The 15,723-nt window shown below is 34.8% G+C and overlaps 1 protein-coding gene across 1 annotated transcript in view; it reads left to right on the top strand.

Annotated features, from left to right (window-relative positions):
- The first annotated feature begins 3,771 nt into the window (after nucleotides 1-3,771).
- Nucleotides 3,772-15,723, top strand: part of slc7a11 (solute carrier family 7 member 11) — a 119,983-nt gene continuing 108,031 nt past the window's right edge. The window contains exon 1 of the mRNA XM_051928244.1: nucleotides 3,772-4,371. Coding sequence (XP_051784204.1) covers nucleotides 4,092-4,371 — 280 coding nt within the window. The 5' untranslated portion in view covers nucleotides 3,772-4,091. The remainder of the gene's footprint in view (nucleotides 4,372-15,723) is intronic.

The raw sequence follows: 15,723 nt of genomic DNA, 5'->3' as shown, positions 1-15,723 counted from the left end.
AAGAGTTGGACTTGGGTGTGAAGGATGGAAAAAGCTCACCTGCGAGGTGTGTAGGGGACTTTTGTCTGTGTGGTTGCTTCTGGAGTTTGGGCATACTGCAATGCCCCTTACTTGTCACAGTGTATATGTCCATGTATTGATCCATTGTCAGCATCTGCTTAGTACATTGCATAACTGTGGGGAGCTACTGCCTATCCTGGGAGCTTTGGGCACACCAGTGAGTGACAGGTTACATTCCAACACTTCCATACGCAGGTCTAACTTAGAGCGACTATTCTATGTATTTCCCGTTATCTTCTAACAGTCTATTTTGGAGTAATATTTGTAATGTGTAAATAAAAGTTATTTTACAAAAAAAAAACAACAGATAAAGCACATTTGTTTTATCCATATTTTTACTACTTTTTTGCTGACTTATTTACTTAGGTGGATGACCTCTAACTTACTCTAAAACCTTCTTAGTTTTCCAATATTTTTAAGCTGCCCAAACAGGTGTTAGATAAGGTGGAGTTTTAACATAAAATAAGGCTAACTGTACAGGAGTGTTCTTTTTTCTCCCAAGGCTTTTTCTACAAAGTGTCAGGGACTGGAAGCATAACTTTACAGGAGGAAGCAGGTGTTAGGGGCTACATCAGATAAACTGATGTTTTTTTAAATAAAATCCATCCAACCATCCATTTTCCAACCCGCTGAGTCCAAACACAGGGTCACGGGGATCTGCTGGAGCCAATTTTAAATAAAATGAAGCTGTGAATTTTAAAAATTCTTGTTTATTGTGGATTGGAGTGGTGACATGTTTTATGTTGGTGGAACATGCAAGTAAGAATTTCTCTGTACTGGGTACTCATGATAACTGCTACTAATACTTCTACCTTTGTCAGAGGAATGTGCATTGAAACTGGAAGAACATTCAAAGGCCATGCAGATAGTGAGCAAGTCAGGATGTGAAACCAGCCTGTCGGGTAAGAGAGTTGCACCTCGCCCCACTGGACCACTGGAGGTAAATATGTTTGTTACATATTTTATCATACTTATTAGATAAATTCACAATAGTTAAATATTCATCAGACTATTGATTTTACTGAAACTTCTTAGGTTTGTAATATGATTGTATTTCCTTGTTGAAACGTACTTTGCCCTAATCACTGGATCCAAATATATATTTTGGCCATTTATCATATTATTACTTCTTTTTCTTCTTGGTAGATTGTTTCATTTAATATTTTAAAATAGCGGCATTTTACCTTAGATCTTTTTGAAAGAAAATGATGTAAAAGTTATATGCACCAGACATTTGATGTTTAACACACTAAACTACATTTTATACAGTTTTTTTAATAGAATAGAAAGACGTTTCAATAAGAAGGCCCTGTTTACTTATCAATTTAAGAATATACTGTGCTATATCAGCATTAGATGAAGTCTATAGATGAGCAATGTTTTGGAATTATTAAGAATGATGAGTATGATTTAGGAAGAAGACTGAAGGAAAGGAAATAGCTCACAGTGAAATGAAGGGGATGTTAGGCAGGAATAAAATCTGCCTATCCGTGCACAGATTAAGTTTTGCTTGCTTAAATCGATGCGGAGCAAAGCCTACCCCAGTGCAAAGCTGGAATAATCCTAATGCTTAAAATCATGAAAAAACTAGGAAATGTTTATACTGAGGTTACTATAAACAAGGAGATGTGCCCAGCTGGAAGACTTAAATGCTACCTTTTGGAAATATCTGTGAAGAGTAACACAGGGTAAGCGGATATTATGAAAAAACATTGTCATATTTGTGTAATAGCATTATTATTATTTGTTACTTGCCATTTAGGACTAGTTTTTACATGCCATTATTTATGTTTAAAGAAAAATTTGTAATAGGCTATGACAGGAATGTTTGTTGCCACGAGCACAAAATACACAGGTAAATGATAAATAGCTTTGCTGTTACTGTCTTGATTTATGCATATTGTGACTTGCAGTACAAGAAATTATAGAATGTGTATTTTTTTCCTCGTACTATGTATGCAAAATACATTCCTTTCAACCAGATGGTTTAATTAAGTTCTAACGTAGTTAAAATGTAAGAAAAGCTCTTATAATCCTATTATGAAAATAAAGGTACACCTACTGTGACAGACAGTTTATCAAATGATAAGAGATACAGCAAATCCTAACTTTGATTAACCCATACATGACAAGATTTAGAAAACACTAAAGCAAGTTTAAGAAAACAAACATGATGCCTCCTTGACAGAAGCATGCAGAAAAACTGGAAATGCAAAGTGTGACTCATAAATCTACCTTGTCATAATGTATAATTGTTGTCTTATGACGTGAATTATTAAAAGTAGAGTTTCAGATCTCCTACATAAGAAAGAATTAACTCATATAACAGTCAAGTTTGAGAATATCTGTAAAAGAAAGAAAGAAAGAAAGAAAGAAAGAAAGAAAGAAAGAAAGAAAGAAAGAAAGAAAGAAAGAAAGAAAGAGAAATCACACACAATAAAACAAATAATGGTCTTTCACTAAGTGGTATCACATAGTGTTGGTTGGTTTCTGTGGTGTTGGCATGGTGGCACAGTGTTTAGCATGGCTACCTCACAGCTCCAGAATCCTGAGCATCAGTCCTCATCAGGACAGTGCCTGCTTGAAATTTGCACATTGTCTATATGAGGTTTCCTCTGGCTACTTCCTCCCATATGCCCTTAAATATTTAGGCTGGGACAAACTGTGGCTCTAAATTGTCCTTACATTTATGTGTGTACTGTATGTCCTATGGTGTACTGGTTCAGTGTTCATACTTGTTACCCACATTGCACCCAGTGCTTCTGGGATAGACCCTAGTCCCCCAAAAACCTAAACTGAGATTATTATTTAGATTATATATGTAAATGTGTATGTACTTTCTCTTTGTATCTGCATAGGGTTTTCTCGGGATAATCCAGTTTTCCTCCCACATTCTAAAATAATGCATGTTAGGTTGATTGGTTGATTGATCAATCCGAGTTTGGTGTGGTATAAATAAGTTTGCTTTGTGATGAACTGGCATCCCTTCCTGAGGTTGGTTTCTCTTTCATGCCAGGTTAGACACAAGTTCTCTGCGGCCCTAAAATAGGCAGGTGTGTTAGAAAATGGATGAAGTGGTGCAGAATATGGAGTGGTGGATAGAATTAAAATATTTCTATAAGAATCCTTGCACTACTTTGTGGGTATTTTCAGTATATAAGGCAACAGTGTGATACTGGATGTGTCCATAGGAATCAGATATCCTCTTCTTTCCTATACTTGTGAGGAAATAAAAAATATAAGAATGTGTCCCCTACATAAAATCCTAAGATTATCCAAGCTAAACAAATTGTAAAATTATCTTTTAAATTTGTATATCACACTCAAAAATATACACCTCCAAGAAATGAGTATAATTTAACTATATTCACAACAAAAAATTTGAATGGGGTTTTTATTTAACCTGAAGGTGTGACTTACATAGAAAGCAAACTTTAAAGTTGTTTATACATGCTGAGTAATAAGTGCTTAACTTTAATCTTGTTTACACAAGTTGGAACCTTTCCTATGACCTTGGTTGTATGTGCTTTAACTTAGTGACTTGGCTATATTTTTCATGAATAGTTTAGGGTAGTGTCTTCCTCCTTAAACATGATTTTCTTTTTTTTTTACCTTAAGCAAAAAAAAAAAAAAAAAAAACACAAGTTCCTGTTGGCAAGCTATCATTTTCTCATTATAAGGATCACATTACTTGTTTGTAGTCATTTTACTGTATTTTGCTGACTAATGCTGAAGTTTCCTAGTGGCTGATGCAAACCTGGATTTTTATCTCATCATTAGTAGCAGTAGCTCCACACAGCAGAAACAGTAATTCTGGGTGTTACAAGAGGGGCTGGATCATAATGACAAGGCAGTTGGCAGGGAGTGAAAAGCAGGTATCTAAAAGAGAGTGGGTTCATCCAACAGTAAAGTACAGAGACAGCTGCCTGCTGTGGGGCTACAAGAAAAGCTTGAGCTTTAGCTGCCAGCCCTCGCTCTGCCCTGTTTGAACAGCCACAGTTTGATGTAATCTGAAGGCAAAGAACTTTGCTATGGGCCGTAAACCTGTTGTTAATCCCAGCATCTCCAATGGAGGTTATGCTAAAAGGGATTCTTCTGGACAGTTTGACAGTTCGGACTGCAACAATACAACAGTTAGTGATAAAGTGGAGCTGAAAAAGAAAGTAACTTTGCTCAGAGGAATCTCACTTATAACTGGAACAATTATTGGAGCTGGCATCTTTATTTCACCAAAAGGTATCCTCATGAATACTGGAAGTGTGGGAATGTCACTCATAATCTGGACTGCTTGCGGAGTGCTGTCACTTTTTGGTAAGGTTTTTAAAAATATTTATTTTATTTTTTTCATTTGGGTCACTAATTGAGTTTTTTTTATTCAAATGAAAATGAAATCACATTAATTAATTGTATCACACATATTAAATGATACATATGCTCACTATAAACTTTTAAAAAGATGTTAAAAATAAATTTGAATAAAGTTTAATTTGGGAACTACAGTAGAATTCCACATAAAGCTGATCTTGATTGGACTCACAAATTACTGGTTAATAAGTTTAAGTTTCATTCTGTTAAGACACTGACAAGATCAGTTTTCTGATTTTTTACATTAATCATATTATCATATATGTTTTAGTCTCAAAAATAATGTACAAATGTAGTACTTCTTCAGATATTAATGCCTCAATTTACCTTAGGAGTGTATTATGTTAAAATGCAATCAGCTGTTGTGATTAAGTCCCTGTTAGAAATGCTGCTGAAAATATAAATTGTAGTTACAGTATATTCGTGTTTAGCATGGCACTCACTACAAGTCAGATTTTTTTACTCAAATCATAGGTTATAAATTTAACATTCATTTCAGAAGAAACAAGCATTAACAACAACATATAATAGCTTACATCTGCCTTACGTATTCCTTTAGTATTTGAATTCAACGTTTTACACTACTGTATACTAAAATGTTCCACAGAAAATTCTTTATTTTTAAAACTTTTATATATAATTTGAATGTTTTAATTATTCTGGATTTTTTTGAAATTAGACCAACAGTGGCTTAGTTTCATATCATAGTGTGTACTCACGTAATGCATAAATGTAATAAAAAAGAAAATAACATTACCTAATTTACATTCCTATTTCATGAAAAATGTATTGAATTTACAGATGTGTTTTCTTCTTACATACAGTATGGAGAATAATCTTGTGCAGAATTTCCAAGGCTAATAAAATATTCAGTTCAATGAGAGTTAACAAATGAGACCTTCAACACAATTTCAAATATTTAATCTGGTTTGCTTCTTTATTTTGTTTTCTTTCAAATTCATTATGAGTTCACAGTGAACTTTTTACATCCAAATGTAGAATACTTTCACTGCTATCACAGTGTTAACTTAATATCCCATAATGTTTTAGTCATAGTTGCAAGTAACCTGATTTTTACAAAGCTGAGATTATATATATGATTTAAAAGTAGGATGCATTTTACGATGAGTTGACTAAGCATTCTATTTCATCTTAGAAATATAGCTATTCCAAAGCCATGTTTGGATTTCACTGCTGCTACAGATGTCTGTATTGTGTCTAGACTCAGATATTTTAACTTCCCACAACTGGTGCAATAACCATGTGCACAAAACATATGTACTGTAAAATGTACTACTTGTTATCGCATCTTTACATTTGTTGAATCAGTTCATTCCAATGTAGGGTTATCAGAAGACAGGCCCTATCCTGGCAGCACTGGAAAACCAATCCTCAATGGGATCCCAGTTTTTTACAGGACACAGTTGTGTACACAAAAACACACCCATACAGGTCAGGTTAGAGCATCCAAACCATCTAACATGCGTACCTGAGATTATGAAACTGGTTTATGTAGCCAAAACAAACAAACAAAAAAACATGTAAATGAAGTGAGAGAAGATACAAATTCTACAAAGAAGATGAGGTGCATTCAGCTGTAATGACATAGAATGACATTGTACACAGCATTTGTTACTGCCTTGCATAAAGTCGGTTGAAAAAAAATGGATGAAGGAGTGGATGGAAAAATCCCTTTATTATATAACTGCAATATCCATCCGTGTGAGTGTTTGTGCAGATGATATCCTTGTTAATCAACACTATGTCATCTGTCATTGATCACATCGTCCATTTTGGTAACACTACCTCCCTGTAACCTTTGCTGTCATCATAGTTACCTCTTAAATTTCACCAAGTATGTGATTTCAGGCAGCTCCCATAAAGTAAGGTACATAAGGCCATGAATTCCCCTAAACAATTAAAATATGTAATACACCCCCATCCCACTTGAGATTTTTGTGAATGGAAGGCAAAGTTTTACATAAAGGGATTCCTTATTGCCACCTTTCTGACACTTCTGTCCATGATTAACCTTAGACGGCTGGGCAGATGATTAGTTTATTATATCATATGTGTGCTATCAAAACCAGCAGTGACTAATTCAAATAAAAACAAAGCATTAACAGCAATAATAATAATAATAAATTACCTATTGGTGAAATAGTTGGTGGAGATTAGTTTATTTTTTGAACATGCAGTCTAATGCAACACAACACAACATACATGACTCTATCACTGAAGCTAGCTCTGTTTCAGTCCCTACTATCTTAACTTCCTTTAATCTAGGGCCTGGTATAGAGATCTACTTTTTTTGGACTGCAGTATTTATTTTCTGAAACTAATTATGAGAGACCAATGATATGGTTATCGTTACCCTCTGAATACTCTTCAGACTGCTACAAAATAATAAATACAGATAGGCTTCTATTCTTAGTATTTAATATTCCTTATTAATATTTTGGTAATTAATGTCTTTGATATAAAAGTACTCTGTTTACTTGCTTTTTGGATATATTAAAAAGATGCTTCCTGATATATTGTTATAAGTATTGGGGGTCTTTAAAACCCTTCAGCATTACATCTCTGTGTTGCTGCTTTCATGTTCAGTCCGTATATGCAGGTGTTAATTTTTTGTTTTGTAAATGGTCACCTTTAAGATTTTATCTGTTGTAAGAACAAGAGGACACAATGAGAAGTGTTGGGGCACCAATTTTTGAAGTGTTGGGACACCTGTGGCCACACCCCATATAATTGAATTTCAAAAGAAAAACAAAACATGATTTAAGTGCATTAAATGTCTTTTCAGACGGGAGTCTAGTAGTGACTGACTAGAAGATGGCAGAGCTTCTGGTTATGTGGACTTCTGGCAGGAAAACGTGGGTCCAGGCAGACAGACACTGGAAGTGACACTGGTTTTGGAAAAGCTGTCAAACTTCTGGTCTGCACTGGGAGGAAAAGAGAAGGCATTATCACACAGTGCCAACCCCTGGACAAGCAGAGAATTACCATCACCAGACCCCTTAAACTGTCCCCTATGCACACATGTGTGACACTGTGTTTTCTAAATACAGAATATCCATTTATGTTATGTTTTTCTCCATCACTAGGAATCTGTCAAGATCCTATTACTGTACTGCTATAACATCATATGTGAGGGCAGCTACATATACTGTAACTCCATAGCATTTATTTTACTTTGAATTCTTCTGGCATTAAGACTAGCAATGATTAGTGCATTACTAATTATATTTAAGCTTATTTCTTTTAGGGTAGAAATTTTATAGTTAACTTTTGTATTTTTATTAGTATTTCAGTTTCTTAATCTTAAATAAACTTTTAGCCTGGCTTTTTTAAACTCACTGTCTCCGCTCCCAAGTACTTTAACAACCAACTCATACACCACATTCCTAAAACATCAGTGCCCCTCTGGTTCAAATGTGACCTATCATACCAACACATAGGTTGCGATTTAGCTCTTCGAGGTTTTACAACAATTTTCCATCTCTAACTGTTGACATTCCAGGACATTGTGCACCTAAATCTCTGGACTAATGTCTCCTGCCATGCTACCCGTAGGGGTGTACACTGTTTAATAGGATAATTCTCTATTACAAATCATGCTCGCTAATTACTCCTGAACAAGACTGGTAGTGCACTTTAATTTTTTTTTGAGTGAAACTGTTTAATTCTTTTTAAATAAACAGTGTAAATATAAGCTTAAAGCAAATACAATTCTTGCTGCATGCCTGTTAACCTTCTCTTACCCAGCACCATATTTCTAATGTATTTTTTTAGATTATACAGCAAGAAAAAACAGTGAATTGCTTAATTTAATGTCTTATTGGGTGCCTCAACTGCTGGTTCTTCAAAGTAAATACAAAATCCCTTCACTCACCCTCACTCAAATGTTTGTAGGACATTCACTTGTTGATGGTAAAAAAGTGTTACATTATACAGTAAGATGGAATTATACAACCACAGTAGCATGAGCTAAATATTGTAACAAGATGGTATACATTGTATACATGTGGCTATGGTGATTTGGCAGGATCATAACACAAAAAGTCCACATTACTGTGCATCCCCTTTAATTATCATATTCTGCAAAACTTTCCTCCAACATAAAATAGCAATGTTAGAATATTTAACAACCTTACGTTCACTGATAGACAAGCCATTTTGTTAGCTGTGAAATGTGTGCTAACTTTAGTAAGTAACCAGCCATAGACAATAACTAAACATTATGAGGTATTCCAAAAATAAAAATTGCTTACCTCAAATATTAAGTTTACCAGCAATAATTTTCCATGCTTCTTTCCTTTGCAGTCAAGTCCCAAAAATCTTTAGGTTCTCAAACTAATAAAACAAATTAATGTTTGAGCTTTTCATTTTATTTTTTTTTAAGTGCAACCAAAAATAAAGTTTTAGGAATAAATACTGCAAATAAAATTAAATTTGCAAACAGATCAAAACAGCTGAAGAACAAGAGCAAACTCTTAATTGTGAAGATAGTAGCCATTGTGCTTTTTAAGTTAACAATGTGATTTAATAATATTAATAATAAGAAGAAGATTAATATATGATGACAAAAATTATAGAAAAATGGTGATGGACAACTATAAGTCAGTTCTGTTTACGTTTATTTATATAAAGTGAATTTCCCCTCAGTTTGTTGAACAAGATGCTATTAAAAATTATGGTTTAAAAATGCAAAATTACATGTCACTAAAACACCAAGTATTTGCATGCAAATACATATTTTTATATACATTGAAAGTAGTTTTATACAAGTTAAGTTGTTAGTCATTTAAATGACACACAAAACAAAGAAAAATAAATTCTAGCTCCAAAGTCCAACTGTCCTAGGTCAGTCAGCGCCCCAGTCTCACTGCATGCACTCTCCAGTGTGCCACTAACAATTCCATTATTTCAGAATGCATGCTTTAACCATGAAACATTCTTACATTGACCTGCTTGAGCTTTAAGAATTGTGTATATGTGTTAAATTAAACTTTCAGAGGTGTACGCCACATGAGTACTTGTCTTTCTCCTCCTTCAAGGGCATTCATATTTTCTTAATTTTGACAGACTATTGTCATAACCTGCGATGGGCTGGCACCCTGCCCGGGGTTTGTTTCCTGCCTTGCACACTGTGTTGGCTGGGATTGGCTCCAGCAGACCCCCGTGACCCTGTAGTTAGGATATAGCAGGTTGGATAATGGATGGATGGATATTGTCATAGCATCACCAGCTACATAATGGGCAAAATGCATACAAAAATACATTTAAATCTTTCCATCAGTCTAAAAAGGTGTGAAACACATTAATATACCAGTATATTATCCTATTTCTTACTCCATCTTAAAATACTTTAGATATCCATCTGTTATGTAAATGCTCTTTAAGTAAAAGTATGAGGTAAAATATCTTGCGAATAAATCGAACATTTGTTGAATATATCTAGCGCTATGAAAAAAAATTCTAAAACTATAAAATTAATCTCATTTTGAAAAATGTACACTTTACCTATTCTGTAGTATTGTTTTATTATATTATGCCCTGTGCCTAATTTTCAATAAACAGTAAAGGACAACCCTGAAAATTATTTTTGTAATTTGAAATTTTGTACTATTATCCATCCATCCATTTTCCAACCCGCTGAATCCAAACACAGGGTCACGGGGGTCTGCTGGAGCCAATCCCAGCCAACACTGGGCACAAGGCAGGAACCAATCCTGGGCAGGGTGCCAACCCACCGCAGGACACACACAAACACACCCACACACCAAGCACACACTAGGGCCAATTTAGAATCGCCAATCCACCTAAACTGCATGTCTTTGGACTGTGGGAGGAAACCGGAGCGCCCGGAGGAAACCCATGCAGACACGGGGAGAACATGTACTAATATGCACGATCAAATGTACTTGAATTCAAAAAGTTTCTAAATCAATATTTACCATGTTTTTATTGATTCCTATGCAGTTCTTGTATACTGAATGACTTGGGAGTACAGAAAATGCAATCATAATAGTCATTTTTATTCTTTTTGAGGAAACTAATTGAGCATCAGAATAACACTGTTCATTTTTCAGCTTTGTGTAAAAAAAGAAAAAATGTGGAACATTTAAATATTGTATGTTTGAAAAATAGAGAAGACCTCTCACAGCACAAACACATGAAACTATTTACTTGGTAAAACAATTTTCCGGTGTTCTGGGTTGAAATCCCACACCCAGGAATTGTCCGTCCGGTGTCTATCTGTGTTGCTGGTATCTGGGTGGGTTTTCACCATGAGGTCCTTGTCTAGGTTAGTTTAATTTCCAATTCCATTTATTTGCTCTTTTTTATATTTTTAATTAGACTACACTAAACTGTTTTTTTAAAGTATTATTTACTTTGTTTTGTAATGTGTTTTGTAATGTTACTCACAAAGTAAGGAACTTTACACATTTACTGATCTATTACTTGATTAAAAAGGAATGTCTTGACTGAGTAAGAGCCAGGAATGGCCAGATTTATCACTGCTGGATACCATGATGATTCAGGCAGACATTGTGACTTTGTGGTGAAGCTGTGGGAGAGAAAAATATTAAAGTTGCCATTTCATTGTCTGCTGGTGGCAAACAATATGAACCTGAGCAAGTCACTTGTGACATTGAAGAATATGACTTTACTGTAGGTGGACACTAAAAAATGTTTTCTCTTTGTTTACATTGCTACATTGCTACAACTTCTAAATTGTCTCAATACGTTTAACAGTCTCAAGCCATCACAGATTCTAATAAAGCAAATTAATCTAGCTAGACATTATTGGTATTGGCTTGTCCAATTCAAGGTGACTTAGCCTATTCAGAAATAGGCAAGAGACAAACTTGAATGAAGTGCCAAGCAAACAAACTATATGTTCAAAATAAAGCCCTTTATCTCATCACTGAAAACAATAACAATATCATCATATTAATTTATATAGAGCTTGAATTAGTGTCTTGTTATTCAAATAACATATATTAATCATGGGCAGCACGGTGGCGCAGTGGTTAGCGCTGCTGCCTTGCAGTTGGGAGACTCGGGTTCGCTTCCTGTGTCCTACCTCCATGGAGTTTGCATGTCCTCCCCGTGTCTGCGTGGGCTTCTTCCGGGCGCTCCGGTTTCCTCCCATAGTCAATGCAGGTTAGGTGCAATGGTGATTCTAAATTGTCCCTAGTGTGTGCTTGGTGTGTGTGTGTGTTTGCCCTGCGGTTGTCTGGCGCCCTGCCCGGGGTTTGTTTCCTGCCTTGTGCCCTGGGATTGGCTCCAGCGGACCCCCGTGACCCTGCAGTTAGGATATAGCGGGTTGGATAATGGATGGATATATTAATCATTTAGCAATGATAAAGGCGCTCTTTAGCTAACCATTAGAAAGTACAAAGATGAACATTATACTATGATGAATATATTTATATTACAAGTAGGAAGTGATAGAGGAAGTGACACATAAAACTAATAATCACAAGGTGATTTTGCAATGACTGTAATGAAACTAATGAAACTGCATAAAGAAACATTACAATTTTGACATTAATAAAAGTTTCAGAAAGTATGAAGTATTTTAACTCAAAAAATGTAAACAGAAATAATAATGTTACCTGCTAAATCTTGAACTACAGAGTGGTGTGGCAGCACTTATTCACTGCTTGTATGGCATTTTCATATTCTTCACCTACTCTGGTTTATTTCCCACACATGCAGATTACAGTGTATTATTTGGCAACTCTAAACTATTTTTATAAGAAATTGATTAATTATGTCAGATTGCAGCATTCTTTTAAGGTGAACTAAAAGGTGAACTTTTAAGGTGAACTCTAAAAAGAGTTTGGGCTGTGCAGTATAGATATAATGAAGTTGGTAAAAAACACATTAAAAAAAACAAAATGCATGGCAGCACATTTAGCTCCTGATGTGTTTTACTTAAAAGACAGGAAAGCTTTATGAACCAAAAACTTGGACTTAAAAAACCAGTTGCATAATTATTGTTGCTATTTGTGACATGCTGGCCTCTTCTTTGGCAAATTATGCCATTTCACTCTTTCTTGTTAACATAATGTTACTTCTCAAGAACAGCCTCAGTCTTTGTCTTTGGCAACATGTTGCCCTTTTCTGCCAAGAGTCTCTTAAAATACTGAATGCACCAAGCTGCTTTTGCTAGAGATATTTTCTGAGTCAGTCAGGTTGGGAGTAGTTCATTCTCTTCTTATAGACATAAATTCTTGGGTTCTGTTTATGGTATTTTTTTCATTGCTTCCTTGTATTAATTAAATTATTAAGGCAATATCACATGTGATTGTAATGAACTTGTACTAAGTTCAAACTGAGGTTTGTTCTTGGCTTCTTCAAACTTAAGCCTACATTACAGAATAACTGGCCCGGTTTTGGCGAGATTTCACTCTATTAACAACATGTAAAGATGTCCCAATTTTAATGTCTTAAACAAATAGGTTTAAGACAGGTTATGTCGTGGTGACTAATCTTAAAATTCCTGATTTACTCAAGCCAATCAAATCCAAACTGATTTCAGATCCTAAATGTTAAACATGTTCCATAGTCATGACTCCAAATTCTGTAGTATAGGAGAACACAGGGCTTTTTATAAGCAACACATCTTGATCTAATGTGTGAAAGACTAATAGCCAATGAGAGAAGAGTGAAATAACTTAAATAACACACGTCAACGATGAAGATAGACCATTTCTTTATAGATTTTTCACTACAAAATATGAACTTGATTGTTATCTGCCATGTACATTTTGAAGTCACATTTTTACTTTAGAGAAGTTCTTTTTAATCCAAGACCCAGACAGTGAGGACTTGAATCTTGAGTAAAGTCTATTAGTGTTTAATGTTCTTTGTAGACATCATCTTCTAGTATGTGGTCCGAGAACTCAAAACAGACTACAGGACAAAAGCATGTGTGAGGTGCCTCATATTTGTAACAACATTACACTTTAAAATATCTTCTAGTCTGTGCCAAGCATAATTGAATGCAGACTCTAAAATCTTTTAGTATAAGCTTGATGGGCAAATTTTCAAAAATTTGGTTTCTATTTGGCATATAATATTATGCATTAAAACATACCTCGATCCTCATGATTTCTGTCGTGCCCCCTATTTTACATACTCAAATGTATTTTAAGAGTAAGGTTTGTTTAGATGCCAAAAAGAAAATAAACATGTTTCTTTTTACCTCTCAATCTCTTTTGTGTTATACATGGTAAAAACAGTTTGTACTGTAATTTTCTAATATATTTTTTTGACCAGCCATTTGGGCAATTCTGAGTGCTTCACCCTGGTTTGTTGCACAGTTTATAGGCAGCATTTGTAAGGGCCGTGGCACTTTTTAGGGCTTCAATATATGCCAGCTTAAAAGTTTTAGCTACATCTATCTTGTATTACAACGTATCCCAACCCTTTGCGTTATGATGCCAGTTTGCTTCGTCTTCCTTCCGAAGTCATGCCTGTCTCATTGGTGGGTCATGTATGATTTCTTTAATCCTATGCTACCAAGATTTTCACAGCCATTTTGTCTAGCATTCAAACCAAATATAACGTTGTTGGGACCCCATAGAACTCTATGAGGTCCTGGCTAAAATACCACAGAATACCACTTGTTAAGAATGCACAGTCCCCTCAGCCAGCCCTACTGGCTCAAGACAATGTCACAGCTCTCACCCTCATACAGAACAGAACCTTCCAAAACTCCACAAAAGCAAATGGCAGAAAAAGGAGGAAGCAATTTCCAGATATAAACTACTCAGTATCACATGAGATTTCACCATTTAACATGTCTTTAAACTTGTTCAAATTGTTTATGCTCAAGTATAAGATTTTAGAATGTTGTTTTGTCACTTAGGCATAAGCCAAACAACAGTTGGAAACTAGGATGAAAAACAAAATGTCCTTTCAATTGAGTGCTGTTACAGCTTGAGGAAAACGATTCTGTTCAGCCACTATTCTCACATTTGCTTTGTAATTACTTTGGCAGCTATTGAAATTGCTAAAAATCAAATAACAAATAATGTGTTTAAGCACCACTCACAATATATACTGTATATGTATATTTCAGTGTACATCACATACTGGTGTGTGCTTAGTATTTTGTGCATGAAAAGACGTGTTTTAACTAATCAGATTTCCTGTGTTGTAATAATGCAGTATATCGTTGACTGGGCTCATATATGCATGCATACCTTGCAAGACTAAACTGAATTAAATACCATGCTGATTACAGCCTGTTCTAGCATTGTAAGTAGCTTCACATTCTGAGAACATTTTAGAAAATTCCCACTGGTCAATCCAAATTTTTAAGAGTTTCCCCAGTAACAGCGATAACCCTCTAGTTCCTTCCTCTCTTAGAATCCATGGATATTTCAGATTTGCATGATAATGTCCTCATTTATTTCACATTGTAAAGTGGTGGGACAATATAGTTACAATCCTATTTTCTCTTTTTACATTTTAAGGTCTTTGCTAGTGTGCCAGTCATTCATCCCGGCAAGTGAAAAAAAAGATCACAATTTTGTTCCACAGCTGATATTCTCTCTGCTAACCTGTGAGTTTTTTAATAACTGTGTAAGAGCAGAGACCTGTTACTCAAAATGCCTGTTGTGAGCCAGTTAGCCCCTTTTCAGTCTCTCTTTATATCTTCATTGATTGATTGACTCATATATAATAAATTAAATCACTGCAGATGTTATTATCTATCCTGAGATAAGTGTGGACAGTAGATAGAGCACCATTAACATGCACTAGGCCACTCATGTTTCATTTATAAGCTTTACATGAATTTCCTAAGGGCTATTTGGAGACTGGCATGGAGTTGCCCACCATCTTTATCTTCTTACTTGTGGCCACATATGAAACAGCAATGGGTGAAAAACATGCTACAAACAAATAATGATGAAGTTTAAAGTCAATAGGTTAGTTTTGCAACTATACACTTTGAACTAATCTGGGACAATTGGGTGTTGAAATGAAAAAATATAGTAGACTGTGAATAATTTATTTTAATGTATCTTACACATCTTTTATTACTTCTATGTTATAATAACAAATATAGTATTGCAAACATAGGTTGTCCCTATACATCCTATTTTTAGAGAAAACACTTTACTGTAAGAATAAATTTAATATTTATAATGTAGCTTAATGTATAATTTTATTGTACATAGTGCATATGTAGCTGCATAAGGTTGGGAGCTTGTGCTGATACAAAGAAAACCTATAATATACTGCTACAAATTAAATTTTATTTTAGCCAGC

This window comes from Erpetoichthys calabaricus, chromosome 5, assembly GCF_900747795.2.
Source record: "Erpetoichthys calabaricus chromosome 5, fErpCal1.3, whole genome shotgun sequence".
In the NCBI taxonomy this organism is placed as follows: domain Eukaryota; kingdom Metazoa; phylum Chordata; class Cladistia; order Polypteriformes; family Polypteridae; genus Erpetoichthys; species Erpetoichthys calabaricus.
Note: the sequence above shows the minus strand (reverse complement) of the source record. Positions and strands in the feature narration are given on the sequence as shown.